At 49.6% G+C, this 17,580-nt stretch overlaps 8 protein-coding genes across 8 annotated transcripts; 5 read left to right on the top strand and 3 right to left on the bottom strand.

Annotated features, from left to right (window-relative positions):
- Window positions 1-804: 804 nt before the first annotated feature.
- On the top strand, window positions 805-2,197 carry VTN00DRAFT_6247 (uncharacterized protein; the record flags this gene model as incomplete). Its single annotated transcript, XM_069432862.1, has 2 exons — window positions 805-1,132; window positions 1,572-2,197. The coding sequence occupies 2 exons, from the start codon at window positions 805-807 to the stop codon at window positions 2,195-2,197; spliced, it is 954 nt and encodes a 317-aa protein (XP_069288679.1).
- Window positions 2,198-2,864: 667 nt separating this feature from the next.
- VTN00DRAFT_6246 (uncharacterized protein) lies at window positions 2,865-5,449 on the bottom strand (the record flags this gene model as incomplete). Its single annotated transcript, XM_069432861.1, has 7 exons — window positions 2,865-3,042; window positions 3,154-3,565; window positions 3,638-3,933; window positions 3,988-4,074; window positions 4,134-4,976; window positions 5,038-5,150; window positions 5,258-5,449. 7 exons carry the CDS (start codon window positions 5,447-5,449, stop codon window positions 2,865-2,867), a joined length of 2,121 nt encoding a protein of 706 aa, XP_069288678.1.
- Window positions 5,450-6,966: 1,517 nt separating this feature from the next.
- VTN00DRAFT_6245 (uncharacterized protein) lies at window positions 6,967-8,333 on the top strand (the record flags this gene model as incomplete). Its single annotated transcript, XM_069432860.1, has 2 exons — window positions 6,967-7,943; window positions 8,000-8,333. 2 exons carry the CDS (start codon window positions 6,967-6,969, stop codon window positions 8,331-8,333), a joined length of 1,311 nt encoding a protein of 436 aa, XP_069288677.1.
- A 4-nt stretch (window positions 8,334-8,337) lies between these two features.
- VTN00DRAFT_6244 (uncharacterized protein) lies at window positions 8,338-8,889 on the bottom strand (the record flags this gene model as incomplete). The annotated part of the gene is made up of 2 exons (XM_069432859.1): window positions 8,338-8,460; window positions 8,668-8,889. 2 exons carry the CDS (start codon window positions 8,887-8,889, stop codon window positions 8,338-8,340), a joined length of 345 nt encoding a protein of 114 aa, XP_069288676.1.
- Window positions 8,890-11,694: 2,805 nt separating this feature from the next.
- Window positions 11,695-14,059, top strand: VTN00DRAFT_6243 (uncharacterized protein; the record flags this gene model as incomplete). The annotated part of the gene is made up of 8 exons (XM_069432858.1): window positions 11,695-11,774; window positions 11,933-12,183; window positions 12,376-12,423; window positions 12,480-12,582; window positions 12,668-12,717; window positions 12,899-13,023; window positions 13,104-13,363; window positions 13,627-14,059. 8 exons carry the CDS (start codon window positions 11,695-11,697, stop codon window positions 14,057-14,059), a joined length of 1,350 nt encoding a protein of 449 aa, XP_069288675.1.
- Window positions 14,060-14,593: 534 nt separating this feature from the next.
- On the top strand, window positions 14,594-16,549 carry VTN00DRAFT_6242 (uncharacterized protein; the record flags this gene model as incomplete). Its single annotated transcript, XM_069432857.1, has 1 exon — window positions 14,594-16,549. One exon carries the CDS (start codon window positions 14,594-14,596, stop codon window positions 16,547-16,549), a length of 1,956 nt encoding a protein of 651 aa, XP_069288674.1.
- Window positions 16,550-16,551: 2 nt separating this feature from the next.
- On the bottom strand, window positions 16,552-16,918 carry VTN00DRAFT_6241 (uncharacterized protein; the record flags this gene model as incomplete). Its single annotated transcript, XM_069432856.1, has 2 exons — window positions 16,552-16,716; window positions 16,778-16,918. The coding sequence occupies 2 exons, from the start codon at window positions 16,916-16,918 to the stop codon at window positions 16,552-16,554; spliced, it is 306 nt and encodes a 101-aa protein (XP_069288673.1).
- Window positions 16,919-16,995: 77 nt separating this feature from the next.
- On the top strand, window positions 16,996-17,322 carry VTN00DRAFT_6240 (uncharacterized protein; the record flags this gene model as incomplete). Its single annotated transcript, XM_069432855.1, has 2 exons — window positions 16,996-17,034; window positions 17,128-17,322. 2 exons carry the CDS (start codon window positions 16,996-16,998, stop codon window positions 17,320-17,322), a joined length of 234 nt encoding a protein of 77 aa, XP_069288672.1.
- Window positions 17,323-17,580: the final 258 nt, after the last annotated feature.

Raw genomic sequence — 17,580 nt, 5'->3', positions numbered from 1 at the left:
TGGTCGGAATTAGGTTAGATTCGTTGTCTTTTTTTGTATGGGTTTTCATGCGCTGATGAGGTGTAGTACCGGTGGTCTGATCGCACTGGGACTAGGGGCATGAACTGGACTGTCGAGGAGTGCATTGAACGTTTTGAAGCCCTATGTCACAAGGCATTTACCCGACGTTGGGAGCAACCTACCGCTGGATCAGCTTTCTCGTTGAAAATTATCATCATTCCAAATACGAAACAACCTCCTTGGAGACAGCTCTCATGGGCGCTTTTTCTGATGATATGTATTTCGGCGGTAAACGAGAGACTGGGTCGGTTGCGTCCTCTGTAAAGGTTGCCGTAACAGCAACATCCCTCGCAGGGAAGAAGACATCTGTGCTTGCAAATTACAACAGGCCCATATCTAATCAGCGGTCAGGTATGTTCTTAGAGCATCATTAATTGGCACATGAGACTTAGAATTTAGGTCAATATCGCTTCCAGCGACCAGAACGCGTGACACATGAATTGAAAATCTGGGAGGCGTAAGATAATTGTCCTTCCATAATCGCTGTTTCTGACCAGTCATAGTGCCCGAGCAACATCTGCTGCACCTAGGTCCTTCAGATCGTTTCATCATGAACCACCCCAGAAGACTTGCGTTGATGGGGCTGTTTATCACAATAACCCGATTCGAATTGCGGAAGCGGAGAGGAAACTCATCTGGCCAGACATTGAATATCCAGATATTGTCCTGTCTCTTGGGACTTCTTTCTCGACACAATTACGCAGAGCTGAATCCGAACGAATGAGAGCTGAGCAGAGGGGGATAATGTCACATGGTGTGACGCTATTCAACATCCTCAAGAACCACATGGTGACGTCTCTCGACTGCGAAAACGCTTGGAACGAGTATTTGTCCCATCTACCGGAATCAACCTATTCCTCACGGTACATCCGCATCAATCCTAAGCTGACAGGCAAAGTGCCGACACTGGATGAGACCGGCGAGATGATTCCTCTGCAAGCCAAAGTACAAAGTATCTTGAAGCATGACGAGAGAATCAAAAAGTTAGCGCTACAACTGATTGCCAGCACGTTCTATTTTCAGCTTTTGACGCCGATTTCTGAAAAGACCGACGGTGGGTTCGAAGCAGAAGGTTAGTGTAGGAGTCAAGTTAGGTTTTGAAACACGCTCACGCAGAATAGGGCGAATCTGTTGCCGCCTTCCCCAACCATCCCTGGAAATTCAGGAGCTGGGAAAATTTCTCAAGAACAAAATATTGGAAAATGGAGATCTCACCTTGTTACTGAAAAGTATAGAGAGGAAAGGACAATAAGTTCTGTCTCCTCGACGTCTGACGTGGTTAATGGGATGATCAAGGAATTTTACTTCGATATGAACCGAATGACAGTCACAGTCACGAGCAAGCTTTCTCAAACCGAGATTTTCTTGTCCTTTGGTAAGACGATTGTTTTCCAATCAGCGGATTCCCTCGGTCTCTGATTTCGGATGAGCAGCAAAGTACAGGTAAGCTATTATCATTCTTCTGCAATTCGCGAGCGCAGTAATATAACTCACCCCGCTTTCACACAAAGTTTCACGGCAGTACGGAGTATTGGCGTCTAATCGGTATACCCGTGGTTCAGAACGCGGCAAGAGCGGTCCTGTAGACCGGGCACCCCCTGATCTCAAGGACTTGTCGAGAACCGCTACTCTAAAACAATACTCTGACCCATCCCGTGGATTTGGCTTTTTTGCTCGAAAGGAGTCAACGACGGGAGTCGAGCCTGCATCGCAGCAGTCTGTCGCACCAGCAGCTCCTGTCACGGCTTCAAAAGCAGCTAATTCGCCTCCTTCGGCGAAGCCAATCGCAAAACACGCCTTTAGAGCGCTGCTCTGGCCAGTTCGTGCAAGGGCAGAATCTAATAATTCCGGGGCAGTACCTCAGTCAATCAATTCCCTGCCGCAAGACCGGCAGTTCTATCAGGTGGACCCCGTCGAGAACGCAAGATATCAACAGTGGATAACAGGATTGCAAGCGTCAACAGACAGAGTTGTAAACACAGTCACTGAAGGAGAAAGCCTTGTTGCACGATACTCCCCAGGGGTGTACGAGTTACCGGTGAACTCTGTGTACGAATTATTGGGAGATTGTGTCCCTGCAAGTGCAAGTGAGATGGGTGCCGCCTCTGCACAGATGTCTTCCATTAATCAGCAATAAGATAAAGCTGTTTACTAAGTATTTTTTTCGCCCTGGGCTATGTATGTAGGTATCTAGTACCTTCACTGATCAGATTGTACTTTCCTTTTCCAGTTTATCTAACATCTCGGGTCTATTTAGGTACTGTGTACAATCAGAAAACTATCTTTGTTGCAATCTATATATGTGTGTCCTTTATAGATTGTACATAATACGGAGAATTATGACGAACGAGGGGGACAGAAAAAGTACAGAGTATAAATCTAACGGTGGCGAAGCACAAAGCTCCAAGTTTCCTTCCCATTTCAATAATAATCCTCATAATAATCATTTCTCAGTTCTGATACATAAACACAATACAGAATATTTGTCCAAAGATGATTCGACTCCCCCTTTCGTTACCCCTTAACATGTGCTGTTCGCTTTGTTTCAGGATAATATATACCAAGAAAAGGTCCCACTTAATCACGTGTGGATACCACAAGTCCCAAAAATAGAACGCCGCGGGAAATTAAGGAAAGGAACGAAAAAAGCAAACTCCGGCGGATAATTTGAAGTACGATAACAGGCAGCAATATATATTGAAAGCGCCGTACTTACTCCGAGCCCGAGAAATGACAGAAAAAAAGGCAGTATACGTGGAGCAAGAAAAATAATAAGGGATATAGATATAAAAAGAAAAAGGATATTACAGCAGTCGCAATAGCTCTAGATCCTTGGCGATAGAGGGGCTGTATGGAGCACAATCTTCCAGGAATAGAATCATATCGTCGCGCCAGCGCTCCCAGCCGAGGGGGAGCGTCTGCCGTAGTCGTGGGTTTGGCGAGTTTGAGATGCAGTGGAAGATGAGGATTTGGCCGAAGAACCTTTTAAACAAAACATGTGTTGTTAGAACCCAATTCCCACGTAACTAATCTATGCATGGGGTGACAACGAATATGGTATGTAGAAAACAGACGAGAGGGGTATCGCCTTACTGAGAACAAAATGCAAACTTGATCGGGATGCAGCTCTTCATTACGCGGAAGGCACCTTTCACGATTGGCCAGTCCATCGCATTCTGCAACCCGCTCTTGACCTGCTCCAGGTCATCGTTTGTGAGAGATTCAGGTACACGTAGCGCCTTGTACAGGTACGGACGGCCGATGTGAAACTTGGCAATCATGTACCTGCCGCGGAGCATCGCTTCCGCGACGGCTATGGCGGGAGAGACGGGGCTGCGTGGATCCACTGAAAGATGTGGAACGGCTATCGGTGACGTGGTGCTTTCTGGAGTCGTGCTTGGGTAGTCAGAGAATTGAAGGGCCGGCGGGAGATTGATACGCCACTGTTCGAGTTGATGGTGCAATTCCGCGTTGACCGCTGGAAGGGGGAATGTTCCCGACTCGGCTACACGAGATACAAGTTAGTACCAAGTACACAGACATCAGACGATACATTGAAAGGAGACGTGGGACTCACAGTAGAAGTATAGGCTGTGTCGGATTCGAGTCAAGATAATTCGATGAGCTACCTGAGCGAGAAAGTGATACTGAAAGAAAGAATCGTCTTGCTGGTCCGAGGGAATGAGCCTAGAGGCTGGAAGACCTGCTAAGTTGAAGTTGATAAATTTCGGGATTGGCACATAATCCTCGAGGCGGGAAAGACCACTGGGAGCTAAATGCAGCTCCTGCACGAGGATAGTCTCGTACATCAGGGAGTTCCAGAACACCCGAGATTTCATGTCACCTTCCCATTCGTCAAAATTGATTTCGTGGCTGCAATCATCGTCAGTTGTGATCAGACGATGTTGTGGACAGGGGGATAACTACTTGGTAAGCATTGAAAGGCAGCAGGCAGCTGCTCGGTTAATCATCGCCCATGAATCCATTGGACGGATTATTTGGGTATAGTAGACACTGCGAAAGAGTCAGGATTATTTCTGCACATTAAGTGGCCAGGACAACGGTGGACTTACGCTGATAGAAGGTAGAATTGGCAACTTTGCAGATCGTTGTCGCAGATCAGAAAGCCAATGCGTTTTCGTGCCTCGTTGAAGAAGCGTAATCCAGGTGGCTCTTCTTGGATCACACTCATCCACTCCGGAGGCTCGAACTGCAGGCTACGAGAGCCTGGCAGAGGATAGTTCCCTTCCTGGTGAGCTTGAATAGCAAGACAGCCTAATGCCATAACGTTAAGGACCAGGCAAGTTTCAATAGTGTAGCCGAATCCATTCTCCATCACCGATCCCAGGGTGAAGGAGAAGTAAAAGCATTTGTCCATAATGGGCGTAAATGGGTGGAATGTTGCGAAAAAGGCATCTGAGAGCCCCTTTATCATAGTGAAAGGCAGTGCTTCCAACCACGGTTCCCCGGCTTGCGGAGGGAATGGATGGATATACATCGGAAGCGGCGGCCGGCTCATCTCAATATCGATTACATAGCTCTTCCCCAGCCTCTCGTGGGCTGCAAGCAGCCGTTCAGGAAGAATTGCTCGGGCACCAGGCCAGAGGATCACACCGTGTTGACTGAATGAAATCGGGACTTGCCCTTTTGAATCGGTGGAATCCTGGTGCTCTATTATTTCAAAGTCATTTTGTCCTACCATCGAAGGAGTAGTAGTTTGCGAGAAAGTGTGCGAAGAGGCTCTCATACTGGTGCTGCTCAGCACCCGAGCCTCAGTGTCTTTGAGTGCCTCCAGGACCTGCAGAATATGCCCTGTGGCTGGCTGCATGTTACTCTGAATCGTCAATGGGAGATTCTCTAGCTTCGTCTCCAACCGATGCAGAGTACTCATGATCATGCTCAATGATGAATCTTTTCTGTATGCACATTATCAGCACACAGAAAAAGCGAAACTGGACAGGTCATGAGCAAACCAACTTTGACAATTTGCGCTCGTTGTAGACGCATTCGAGACCGAGGGACTTGCACAGACCACATTTTGGCCTGGACTCGTCGCATCTTGTCTTCTTCAGCCGACAGTTTTCGCAAGCCTACATGTGCTCAGTGTTATCTCCTGTCTATGTGTAAAACAAAAGCGGCACCTTGAAGGGCTGCGGAGCAGAGATGATGACTCGGGGCTAAAAAAGGGACTAATTACCACAGTCGCAATGAAATTTCTGGGTCTCTTAGTATGGACTCCCGGCTTCTCCTGTTCTTCGGCTGGAGACAGGAGTTTATTGATTGGAGGAAGGCCATTATTATTACTGTTATCGGGTTCCGATGCCTCCGTTGATCGAGTGTGGTTCGAGCCACGACGAGACGCAGACTCGTCGTACGGACGCTTGCTCATATTGCATATTCGGCAAAGAATAACGTGACTTTTTGGCTTACGGAAATGGGGGGAAATGTATCAAAGCACAAATTCTAGGGCCATCATCTGCAAATGCCAGCGGCTAGTCGCCCTGCGCGGTCGTTGAACGTGCGAGTGTGGCGGCCGCGGGGGAAGTCCTTTTGTTCCTTTTTTGGGTGTTGCGGGGCCGGCTCCATTTCGCGGCCAACCACCGTTGGGTCAACGGCATCTCCGAAGCAACGACACCGCACGTAGAAGTGTTAGTGAATCGCTTTCTTCATTCACTCTCATGAACTAATCGCTAAAAGAGAAAAGAAACACTGATAAAGTATCATCTCATTTGGATGTCTGTGAAATACATCAGATGATTGCAAGAGACAAACGTAGAAATGCCAGTTAATTTCTTCGGCTAAGAGCGTCGTCATATCTGAGAGGTTCTATGTGCATCGTCATTCACTTCAAAGCATTGCTATGCTGTATATTTTGGAGGAGGCCATGTCTCATTTATTGGTGGTAAGCCGCAGCACTCCGAGAAATATATGTTCCCCAACAACTGGACTGTCCAGATAAGGCTCTCCAAAATTGTGATTTTGGGTATTAGACAAGCGGCTTCTCTCCTGCTAGGTACATGTACATAATACAACACAAACAATGCAATGCATCCATCTAAACTCCTGGATCTCTCATTATCTTGATAGAACAAGGGTTGTTGAATTTCATCATCAGGTGAGTGCATCAGTTAGGTAGGTATGTATAGTTCGGGCCTTCCTGCAGAACAGAGGCTTCCGATCACTTCAAGCACTCGTCTTTTGTGGCTTTTCCTATAATGGACGGTATAAGGAATAAAATTCCAATTCAGCCCAAACGGAACAAGGCGACCGGTCGATGACACGACAAGAACTATGGACTAATCATCTTCCCACCAAAAGTGAACTAGCTCTGCACAAACTCCTCGCGCAACAATCGCCCCGTTCTGCAAGTTTATCCGATTGGCTTGGTTTTGGAAGATCACATCGTCCTGCAGGCCAGAAAATTACTTTTTACAGAATCCAAACGGGACTTGATTTGCCGCGCTTTATGTGCTGTGCACTCCGGTCGACTTAGAGAAAAAAAGCTTGGGCGACGTATGATGTACTAACTACCTAATCACATAACCGCGCACACGTTTAGGCAAGTGCCCACTTCGAAAGAGTTGTATCTAGGTTCATGAATCCCATCGAGCTACAGAATATTAGGTACTTATAGAGTTAAAGTAGTTCACCAGCTCAGCTGACTGCAGGCATAGATCGACTCCGGGCGGAGGATGTGGTCCCAAGGCTGTGAATTTGTGATGGATCACATTCGACTGCCTAAGGTATCTAGGTACTTCTGTCATTCTTTTTCGCTCGTGACTGAGCTTAGCTCTTTCATCCTTCGGCCCCTCATCTTCCCTTCTTCGTAACATGTTGCATATTGTCCCTAGAGTTCCACGGGTTTTTCCTTAATTTTTTTTTCGGCGTTGTTAGGAATTAACTAAGATGGACGAAGCCACTACTACACTTGTCTTGCAATTAATGAAGGAGGAAGCAGCTACCGCGCTGGAAAATCTGAAGGGAAAGCAAGCTGTGGGCCGGTTGAGTGATCGAGAACTAGCGCTCAGAATGTGGCATAGCCAGCTCGAACAGTCCGCCTTGATGTTTGCCGACTACAAGATGGCTAGGAGTATTGCTAGAGCAATCCAGGATGACGGCGTTGCCATCACCATCGCGAACCAGGAAGAACAGAGAGCCTTAGATGATCGAAGAATAGCTCTCCAACTTGGAGGATGTAACCCCCCAGTTTCCAATCCCGAATCTGAAGCCACCAAAACCGGCTCGATTGAAGAGACCCTGAGAGCATTCGATGAACTCACTATTGGAGAAGACTCAATCCCGTCCTCGCTGTGTCCGAGAAATACCGCAATTGAGATCCCTTACGCTGGAAGCTCACGGAGTGCAGCGAACAGCAACAGTTTTCAACAGAGTCAACCACAGTGCGTAGCATGCATGGAGATCAAAATGTGCTTTGACATGGTTGAGGCTCCTTGCCCTGATCGTCATCAATACTGCCAAGACTGCGCAATCCGATTGTTTGAGGAGTCGATACGCGACGAATCACTTTTCCCTCCTCGTTGTTGTCGTGTTTCAATTCCATTATCCGCAGTGATCGGGCTTTTGGGCGCTGACCTGATAAAGCGTTTTGAGGAGAAATCAATTGAGCGAAACGACCCATACAGGACCTACTGTTCCAATCCCGTGTGTTCTCAATATATTCTGCCGGACAGAGTGCGGTCCTTTATAGGAACTTGCGATAATTGTTCCGAGCGGACGTGCACGCTGTGCAAGAGAACGGCACACTCTGGTGGGTGTGCAGACGAAACAGATGAGGTATTGGGCATGGCCAGAGCAGAAGGGTGGCAGCGATGTTCTGGATGCCGTAACATCGTTGAACTGACCACTGGCTGCAACCACATCACGTAAGGATTTCCTGAAACATTCACACAATGAATTTGTCTGATCTTTTACTTCATAGATGTCGCTGTGGGTTTCAGTTCTGCTATGTCTGTGGCGTACAGTGGAAGAAATGTCAATGTGCGCAATGGGATGAAGACAGACTACTGAATCGGGCTCACGAGGTTGTTGCTCGAGATCGCGGACCTGCGCTTGGTCCACCTCCTCAGATCGCCATCCAAAGAATGGTTCAGAATCTCCGAGAACACCATGAATGCGACCACAACGGTCGTTGGAGACGCATTGATGGAAGCCATCGTTGTGAGGGATGTCAGTACCGCCTCCCGTATTATATTTTAGAATGTCGTCACTGCCGACTGAAAGCATGTGTTCGGTGCAGGTTGAACCGTCTTTGAAATATCATCGAGCCCGACCTGTCATGGTGCTCCTTTCGTCTTCGAAGAGCCACGACGAACAAGAAATGGAAAGTGATGGACACGCTCGAGCTGTCTGGGATCCGTGAGGCTTTCCCAGGATGAGGATCTAGGGACGATCGAGAATTAGACTACAGCAAGCTAGCTCACAACTACGGAATTCAAAAAGATATTCTGGTAGCCAGGCATCCATTTGTGCCAACTGAGAGGCCTTATAATAATCTGGCTACGCACGGATGTGGTCACAACCTCTGGAATCCTCATGTTAGCTTCAAGTCCCACAGGATCCAAAAGATTACCTAGGTAGGAAACCTACCGGCCACGCATTGGCAGTCGTCCGACAAATACAGTAAGGCGTTGATTTATCTCGGAATCCAGTATTGCAGCCTGGGCCCAATTGTTGGAGATATTGATTAAAGGTGTCATAGGGCCAGGGCCTTATCAGGTATCGTGACAGGGACAGGAACGCGACCGAAACTCGCGTATTCCTGCTCCGACCCGTCCTTCCCGGGTCGGGAAAGCGGCTGGTATTAGTCATGTGAGAGGAAAGGATGCAGAAAGTAGCGTCAAGTCCGACTTGCAGACTATAGAGGTATGTACTGTACCATCGACATTGTCGTAGTCACCACGTGTCTTAACCGACAACCGTTTGTTGCCATTATTCAATGCTCAATTCTCTCCATATCCGTCTCAAAAAGAAACCCTTATTGTGTCTACTTCTACTTGGTCCCTTCTAGGAATTTACTACCTACCGATGACCTGCTCTCCAAACCAATACGTAGAAGAAAAAGGTACCTAAATTCAAGTTCATCGGGAATGAAAGAGTAATCTAATCCGACTGGCCCCGGTGACACAACGGAGGGGATATATAAATCAAGCTATTTGTCCATTCGTTTACCCAGTACTCACTCCTGGGGTGGGCAAATATAATTGATTGAACAGTGGGCATTTCGACATACACCGTTGTACCCAGGTGGCAAAGAATTAAGTGTTTGACACGCATGCTTGTCAACTACGGGTATAAGCCAGGTAGGTAGGTGCTCGGTGCTCGCTACATTGACAGATACAAGGAGTGACCAAAATCAAGGACCTCTTCTGTTTACTTAATCAAGATAAAATCTACAACCTGGTTTATGTACTGTACGCATTATGATTTTCGTTCCTATGCCTGCATATTGGGATCAAGTACCTAGATTTTAGCGCTATGTGTATGCCGTCAGCAGGTGTCAGTGTCACTACGTGCCTCCGTTTCACACGTTGGATGCAGTTCTCCGTACTTCCGCACAGCATTGATCTACCGTGCTCTCTCTGCTCACAGGTCCCACATCGAAGACCAGTGACCCTTTACCCCTCCCATTATTACATTAGGAGTACTGTCTTTGTGCAATGGGCGTTATCCGGATTAATTCCCGCCTCCTGGACCCATATGTTCCATATGTGCCTAGTGTAGGTGTCGGTGCCAAAGCCACATGTATCTCTTTGGCTGGCTGCCGGGAATGCTTCGATTCGAATGCGGTCCCTGCCTGCCGTCTTATCGCCTTCCATCCGCCCGGGTTTCAACCTTCTCCAGTGTATTGCTTCTGGTCTGAACCCGACCCGCCTCCTGAGATTGAAACAAGGAGTGGCTGTGACACCTGTGACATGGTACCCCGCAATAATTCGGAACCGTGCATGGCATTTGCCCTAGGTGGATTAGGATTAGTTAGCTTGGAAGGAGTCAGGAGCTTCATTCAGGATGATGCAAGTAGACGGATAATGGTGGTTCTGGAATGTTGAATGAAGTCACGATCCATGCTGAGTCCTAGCTTCCTAGTTCCTAGGCAAGTAGGAAGCGGCACGATGAAGTGACGTGACGTGAGGTGGCTTGAATGTGGACGAGGACGAGAACAGAGGGCCATGCATAAGGGCACCTGATGAATGAAGGCCGAAGATAATAAAAACGAGAACAATGGCTGGTATAGTTCGACAGGTTAGGTACTAATATGAATTTCTCCACATGTTGATGGACATTGCCTGATCGCCTTCGACGTGCGCAGTAAGTAAAAGGTAGACAGACAGACCTACTGGTATTCCTGTTTCTGCGTATGCACCATGATGAGCGGCCGTTCGCAGGGCCGTGGAGAAAGATAAACGGTTACTCCTGTACACGTGGATCGTAGCAACGGGACCAGAGCAAGGAAAATGCGCGATTTCCCCAGAGTATAGAACACGTAGTCAAGAACGATCGTCCTTTTCAGTTTTCCGATTGGTTCTTGATTACTTCGATTCTTACTCGACAATAAAAAGACACTGGGTTCATCATCTTATCGACTGAAAATGCCAAATGTCGAGGTTAGACACGGCGACACTAAGCGCCTGGTGCAATTCTAAACAAGACAACATGGTGGCTGAGGCGCAAGTGGTCGCAGTACCATGTGGAACTCAGTACAGACCAGAAAGCGAACAGGACATTCTAGGTCGAGGGTCTTCACGTCATTTTCTGACAGTGGCAGTAGCTAAGGGAAACAATTCTGACATCCGAAACACGTCTTTCATATAACCAAGCGGCTGGGGTAGCTTTAGTCGCAACGGCTGTTTCAAATATTCCAGGGTCCCAACATTTAGGTAGCTGCTCTTCCTATCGCGTAGCGGTCGCTGGGAAGGTTGGAGCAGAGACATTACCAAGAGGCGGGGTATGACCACAAGCGTGAAAGACCCGGGATAAAGGGGGCAAGCGTTGATTGATCCATTAATTCCCTGCAGCGCTAGTTGAGATTAGTGTACCCCAGCCTACAGCTGACAGCTTCTAGCGAGATGTCTGTTTGTTGATAAATCCTGGTGGCGTAGCGCGAATCGCTGGGCGTCCTCGAGCAAGTCATGGCATCATCGACTTTTCGGCACTCTCTTTCCTCCTCAAATAACCGTCGCAATTGGATCACAAACCAGAAATACCTGGCAGTCTGGATGATCCCCCATACATTACCTCGGCCATGAGACAGATCTAATCTGTGTGAAGAGGGTGGTTCTTGGATATCCAGGCAGTGCAACTACTGTACATCATCAGTGTAGTCTTATCGCTTCGGCTTGGTGGGTCTGATAACAAAAGGTCCGCTCATTGTCGATTATCGGAACTTACGACTTATCTACGGAGGACAAGCGGGCTGTATCGTATCTTCGAAGAGCGATAGCGATAGCATGGAGGGTTGGGCAGAGAAGGGGATCGAACACGGCAGAATTGAGCAGCAAGGAGCTGCAAGTTGGGCGATTCAGGCCATTCGGAGGATCATATCGCGTGATGCTTCATCCAGCCTCACAGTTGACCTGGAGTAGGGGAGCAACCACGTCAACGCGTCGACCACGCAGCATGGAGGCGGTCAGGCAGGGGCTAGGCCGAGAACGGCCAGGAGCTCCAAAAGTTCGCTCACCGCCTAGATCGGCGCCGACGTCAGGTACGGAGCGCAGGAGAGTCTGCGAGCAGGACAGCTCCACCTCCAAACTCTCGCGCAAAGGCAGCAATTGATCCAGAACGACAGCCCTGCGACCGTGCAGCGCTGCATATGAGGGACATTCTGGAGACTGACACGACTCAACCGGTTTTGCAGCGCATCCCCACCGCTGCGCAGCGGAAATAACCAGCGCTGGTTCGTCGCTTGGACGAAGCTTCAGAGTATCCAGAACGCGGTCCTCCGCAGGGTCGAGACGAGCATCAGGAGACGCATAATCTCCCAGCGTGCCTGCGGTTTCAAGCGTGACCGCGGCGCCTCCACCTCTTCTCCAGAGTGTCACCCACTCCACTGCCGACAAGTGCTTCTTTTGGGCGCTGGCGTCATGCACCCTGAAAATAGTATTCTGGGTAAGGATCCTGATTGGCCACGCAGCCACTCGCCAGAGCGAAGGGGGATGGTGCCACCGCCGTGGCCCCGCCGCCGTCGGACTCGACCAGCATGGATCGTCGTGCTGAGTCCCTGACTCCAGATTGGATCGCCTGCGAGTCACGGCGATCTCATTTGCGCCTTTTTGAGCTCGACTGACGACCTGACCACAGCCAAAAGTTATGCCCGCATAAACTGCGCGACGGCGCGGAACCTGCCAGGTCAATGAAAAAGACCCGCGGACATGATTCGCTGGAGAACCGCAATCTTGGGACAGCGTGGATTCATGGCTCTGCGATAACCTGTCTGGGCCGGTTTAGACTCCGGGGCAAGTTGGGAAGAGGACCACGTGAGACTTCGGTTCGTTCGATCACGGACGGGTACGTGGTACTCTGGAGGAGCTCATGGAGTCATAGGGAATGGATAGGCAAAAATGTTTCGAGGATTGTTAGTCACTCCGACCAGACAGGAACAGGTGACTCAGCGCGGGAATCTCTCGAAGGTTCGGCAATACTGTAAGCTCGAAACCTTGAGCGCCCGTGGTCCTACAGTACGCAGTACATGCAGTACATGCAGCTTTCCTTTTAGACTTTGAGTTTGCTCAGGGATGGCGCAGTTGCCCAGAGGTCCCAACGCAGTGACTCGTAAGGCTGCCGGGGTGGGCACTGTGGCCCGCCGTAGAGCTGTCCGTTTCAGTAGTCGCCCACGTATCGTTACCACGAGGAACGGCCGTTGATCGCGGCGGCCCTGCGGTATCCGGTATTGATACGGTTACTCTGGAACCCAAGCCCGCCCCCCCACTGCAGCCGTCATTGGCTGAGGTCAGCGGCAACGACTGGCTGTTTCTCCCTCGTTCGTCCGCCTTCGCCTCCCGGGCCGGCCTGCTCCCCCAGCTTACCAGCACCTTCTCGTGCTGACTCGTCCTCCCCTCTCCCTCCCTTATCCTATCTTACCTGCCTGCTCCTCGTCCTCCTCTCGTCCCATCCCTCCTTCACCGACTCCCATTCTCTTCCTTCGTTGCTCCTCCTGCTCTTCTCCTCTTCGCTACTTCCCCCCGCCTCCTGCTCCGTCTCCTACATACTTCCTGCTCCTCGACTCATCGCCCGCCCCCCTACTCCCATCTCAACACCTCTCCGTCGACCCACCTCATCTCGCAGGATGGTAGTGCTCTTGCAGAAGACTCGATAGAACGGTTCTCAATTCTGTCTGCCCTTCGGAGTGCACTGCTTCCTATCTCCCCCCCCCCTCTTTTTTCCCCTCTCGCGCCTCTCTCCTCCCGAGTCTCTCCTCGGTTTCCGAACGGACAGCGCGGTAAACTCCTAAGCTGCTGCGACCTCGAGCGTTTTCATCTGAATTTCGACCGGCAAGGCTGCTTGAAACACCTTTCGTCTTGACACATTGCGAAAGCATCTCTCCGTCCCAAGTGACTGGAGCGTGTTGCGGGTGTTGACAACGCCATTGCCTGTGACTCAAAGCGCTGCTCGGACTGGACCTTCGAAGCACGAACCCAGTGATGATTTGTTGATCTACCAACACTATCAAGACGTCAACATAAACAAGACCAGTCCAGTCTATTGCAGTACGCTTGAGGCTTCGAACGTCCGTCCTGCCTCCTGCCTACGGCTTCCGTACCCCGAGGATATAACCTGTACTCCTTCAGCGTCTTGCCAACGTACCACATCTCCTACCTACGCTGAGTCACGACCACTTTTCCTTCTAACCAGGTGTTCGAAGGCCAATATAGCTCGCGAGGCTACCATCTTTCAATCACCGTCACGATCTTACGCAGCGATTGCATCTCGACTCCTTGAGCCGCTTACGTTTTCTCTTATCCACCTGCCGTCGATTATCACTTGATCTCCTCGACGCGCTCTTTTTCCGTCATTATTTTTCTTCTCACTTGGCTGTCGCCTTGTCCATTATTTTCAAACACATGCCGATGAAACTATAACGCTCTTTATAATTTTCCTACCGTCGTTACTCTGCGGCTACTAGTACCGCGCCCATCGCCATCCCGGCCGACCGATTGATTTCCTTTGTCGACATTATCCTCATTTTGCGGTATTTATATGAGTCTCTGAACCAACGATCCGGAGTTTGTTGAGTTTTCTATTCTCTTTGGTCTTTGGCGGCTAGCCGAACAGTTGTGGTTCCGGACCCGAGCTATTATTATCCTTGCACACATCATATTGCCTTGGCTGCATTGGTCCAGCTGGTCTTTGTTATTGATTTTTTACCTGTCCATAATCTTTTCTTTTTTTTTCCACGAACTCGCGGGTTATCGTCGATAGGATTCTCCATTGGGCAGCCTATACTCGACGATCTTTAATCTTCTGATCTTTATCCATTGATCGGGTCGGTTCACCAGCGGTTTGAGCCCTACCTGCAAGCATGGATTGCTTGAAGGACAAGTTTGTCGAGGGACAGCTCCTGGATGGGCGTTTCCTGACAGTGGCCCCCCTCAACCATGGCTCCTTTGGGATGGTCTTTCTTGCGAAAGATACCAAAACTGGAGAGGATGTCGCCATCAAATGCCTGACAAAGGCATCCTCTTCGGACGCAAACTCTACCTCCTTGGCCGTCGATGACCGATCCGAGGAACTTGAGTGCCACAGACGCCTCGGGTATCATCCAAACATCGTCAACCTGATCCATTCGTTTGAGACTAGCGCTCATATTTACCTGGTCCTGGAGTACTGCGCGATGGGTGACCTCTATGAGGCCATCAGACTCAACCGTGGTCCACTTGAAACGGAGCACGTGCGTGACTTCATGCTGCAGCTCATCAGCGCTGTTGAGTTTATGCACTCCAATGGCCTTTACCACCGGGATATCAAGCCAGAGAACATCTTCTTGACTCAGGACGGATCTATGAAACTTGGAGATTTTGGCCTTGCTACCCGCAGCCCTTGGTGCCACGAGGCTTGTGTCGGGAGCGACCGCTATATGGCCCCGGAGCAATACGAGCCTACCACCACTGGTTACTCTCCTGCCAAGGCTGATGTCTGGTCTATCGGTATTTGCCTGCTTAACATTCTGTTCGCACGGAACCCTTTCGTCACGCCCACGGAGTCCGATGTCCTCTTTGCGGACTACGTTCGTGATCGCCAGTCTCTCTTCGATGTTTTCCCAAACATGTCTCAGGATACCTTCGAGATTTTGAGAAATGCATTGGCTCTTGATCCCGAGAAGCGTTCTCTGTCCGGTGTTCGTGATGCTATTTTGCGAACCGTTTGCTTCACGACCGACGAGGAGACCTTGGATGAGTTCTGCACCGAGGACCGAGATGTGGTTCCCGCCAGTGCCAACCGTGAACCTCTGCGGACGCCTTCTCTTCAAAGCCCGCAGGTCAACCAGGGTGACTCTTTCCCGTGGGCCAAGGCGTTGCAGTCGAGCCCGCCGCAGGCCATTCGTCAACTGTCTGCCATCCCTGACAACGACAGCTACTCTGAAGATCTTTTCCCCGCTTCGGAGACTGCTGGCACCTCCTGGTACTCAATTCACCCACAGACTCCATCGATGGCGTCTGTCTTGGATTCCGCTCTTGGTGAATCTTTTAAGTCTATGACCATCCGTCAGCGTGACTATCATTACCCGCCTTCTTCGGATCCGGTTCCGATTACCGGATCCCTTCCCAGCCACGCTGTCAAGCCATTGCCGTCGATGTCCATGGTCTTTGGCAAGAACAAACATGACGCAATTTCGAAGAGCTGGAGCGACCTTTGGGATGAAGAGGAGTCGGAGAACGAGGATCTCGCCTTGCAGCAGCGCCGTGAGCAAAACGCTCGCAGCTGGAGTCAAGAGAGCAAGGACGCGGAGCTACCTTCCCGACCCACTGGCCTCTGCGAGCAGAAGACGTCTTCTTTGGTCAATGCACGTTCTCAGAGCCCGAAGGATGTTTCTAGTCCTGAATCTATCCATTCCTCTCCGAAATCACTTGATTCAGAGAATGATGCTCCTACTCGTAACAGCCGCTTCCGAACTGTTCGTTACTCGCCGCCCAAGAAATCTAATCTTGACAAGTGGATTGCGTTGGGCAACAAGAGGAGGAACTATCAGCCAAAGGAGGAGAGATCTGGCTTGTCGAAGCAACAGAGTATGATGATGAGCTGGAGACGAGAATGGGGTCTTGGATCCCAAGGGTTCGACCATGGGAACTGGGACAAAAAGGACGTGTTGGCAGGCAACGACCGTCACCGCCGCCCCTTCCTGGACAAGGACTGGCGTCGCGATGCCTTCGAGACAATAAAGCCCAAGAAGGCTAACAAATATTCTTCCAGCGGCTACGATGGAAGTGTCGACGAAGACCTTGATCTGGTAGGCGGCTGGCACGACCTCCACCTGTAATTCTAGCTTCCCCACTTCTTCTTATTCCTTTTTTTTTTCTGTTGATTTTCCCGCCTCTTTCTGTTCTGGATGGCTGCTGCTTCTATTGTTTGTTTGCCTAATTCGATTGGTGAAAAACCTATGACTTTTTTTGCTGTTACTTCACTATTCTGATGACTGGACTCGTTCTACTCGGCTTGCATGCATTGCCCTCTTGACATTTTCTCAAAGCTACTAAATTTCCATCACCCTATCAATTTTCTGTATTACCCTATGCATGGGAGGCGGATGCGTAAAGCGATTGTCTCTTTGTACATTACAACTTCTTTCTATCAACATGGCACAGCAAGGTGAAGCGAGGGAGAGGACTAAATGGGGGCACATCCACATGAATACCTGAGGGGAGTGGCGTTTAATGTTTTTATTTTCCCCTTTTTAGGGGAATTGTTTCTTTTTGTTTCCGCAACATGACAGCATGCAGCATGCCACCGGGGGAAAGAAGTGAGGTTCCTTTTCACATTGCCAAAGGGAAAAAGGAAAAAAAAAAGGCCTGTGGTAGCGGTTTTCGCTGCCAGCCACTTTTCATCATTTTTCGCTAGATTGAGAAGTGGAAGGGGAAAGTTTGGGGGTTAGCTGGGAAGGACAATCCTTGTTTTGGAACTCTCCATTCATTCGATCTACCATTGAAGGACAATCTGCTTACTGGGCTGGACTGGAATGGAAGGGCCTGTACTGTAGCTAGCTTGGACGGTAGATCCGGGGGTCTAAAAGCGGAAAGATGGAAAAAGCGATGAACAAATAGCCAATATTAGCTTTTCTCCTAAGAAGACGAGGAATCTCCACATATCTACAAGCTTTTGTTTCGTAGGTACTCCGTACTTTCAGACTAAACGAGTCAGTTTCCATGTTCGTTGGGCGGTGAGCGCGGGCGGTCAGGAGACCTGGCCCTGGCGCGGCTTGACGTGTAGAAAGTGGAAACGGCCAGCTTAGTAGCAAGCCCTTCAACCGAAGACCTTTTCTGACCTTGAGCAATATTAATACGAGGTTATCCT

This window comes from Thermoascus crustaceus (genome assembly GCF_041956765.1).
Source record: "Thermoascus crustaceus strain CBS 181.67 unplaced genomic scaffold VTN00scaffold_3, whole genome shotgun sequence".
Classification (NCBI taxonomy): domain Eukaryota; kingdom Fungi; phylum Ascomycota; class Eurotiomycetes; order Eurotiales; family Thermoascaceae; genus Thermoascus; species Thermoascus crustaceus.
Note: the sequence above shows the minus strand (reverse complement) of the source record. Positions and strands in the feature narration are given on the sequence as shown.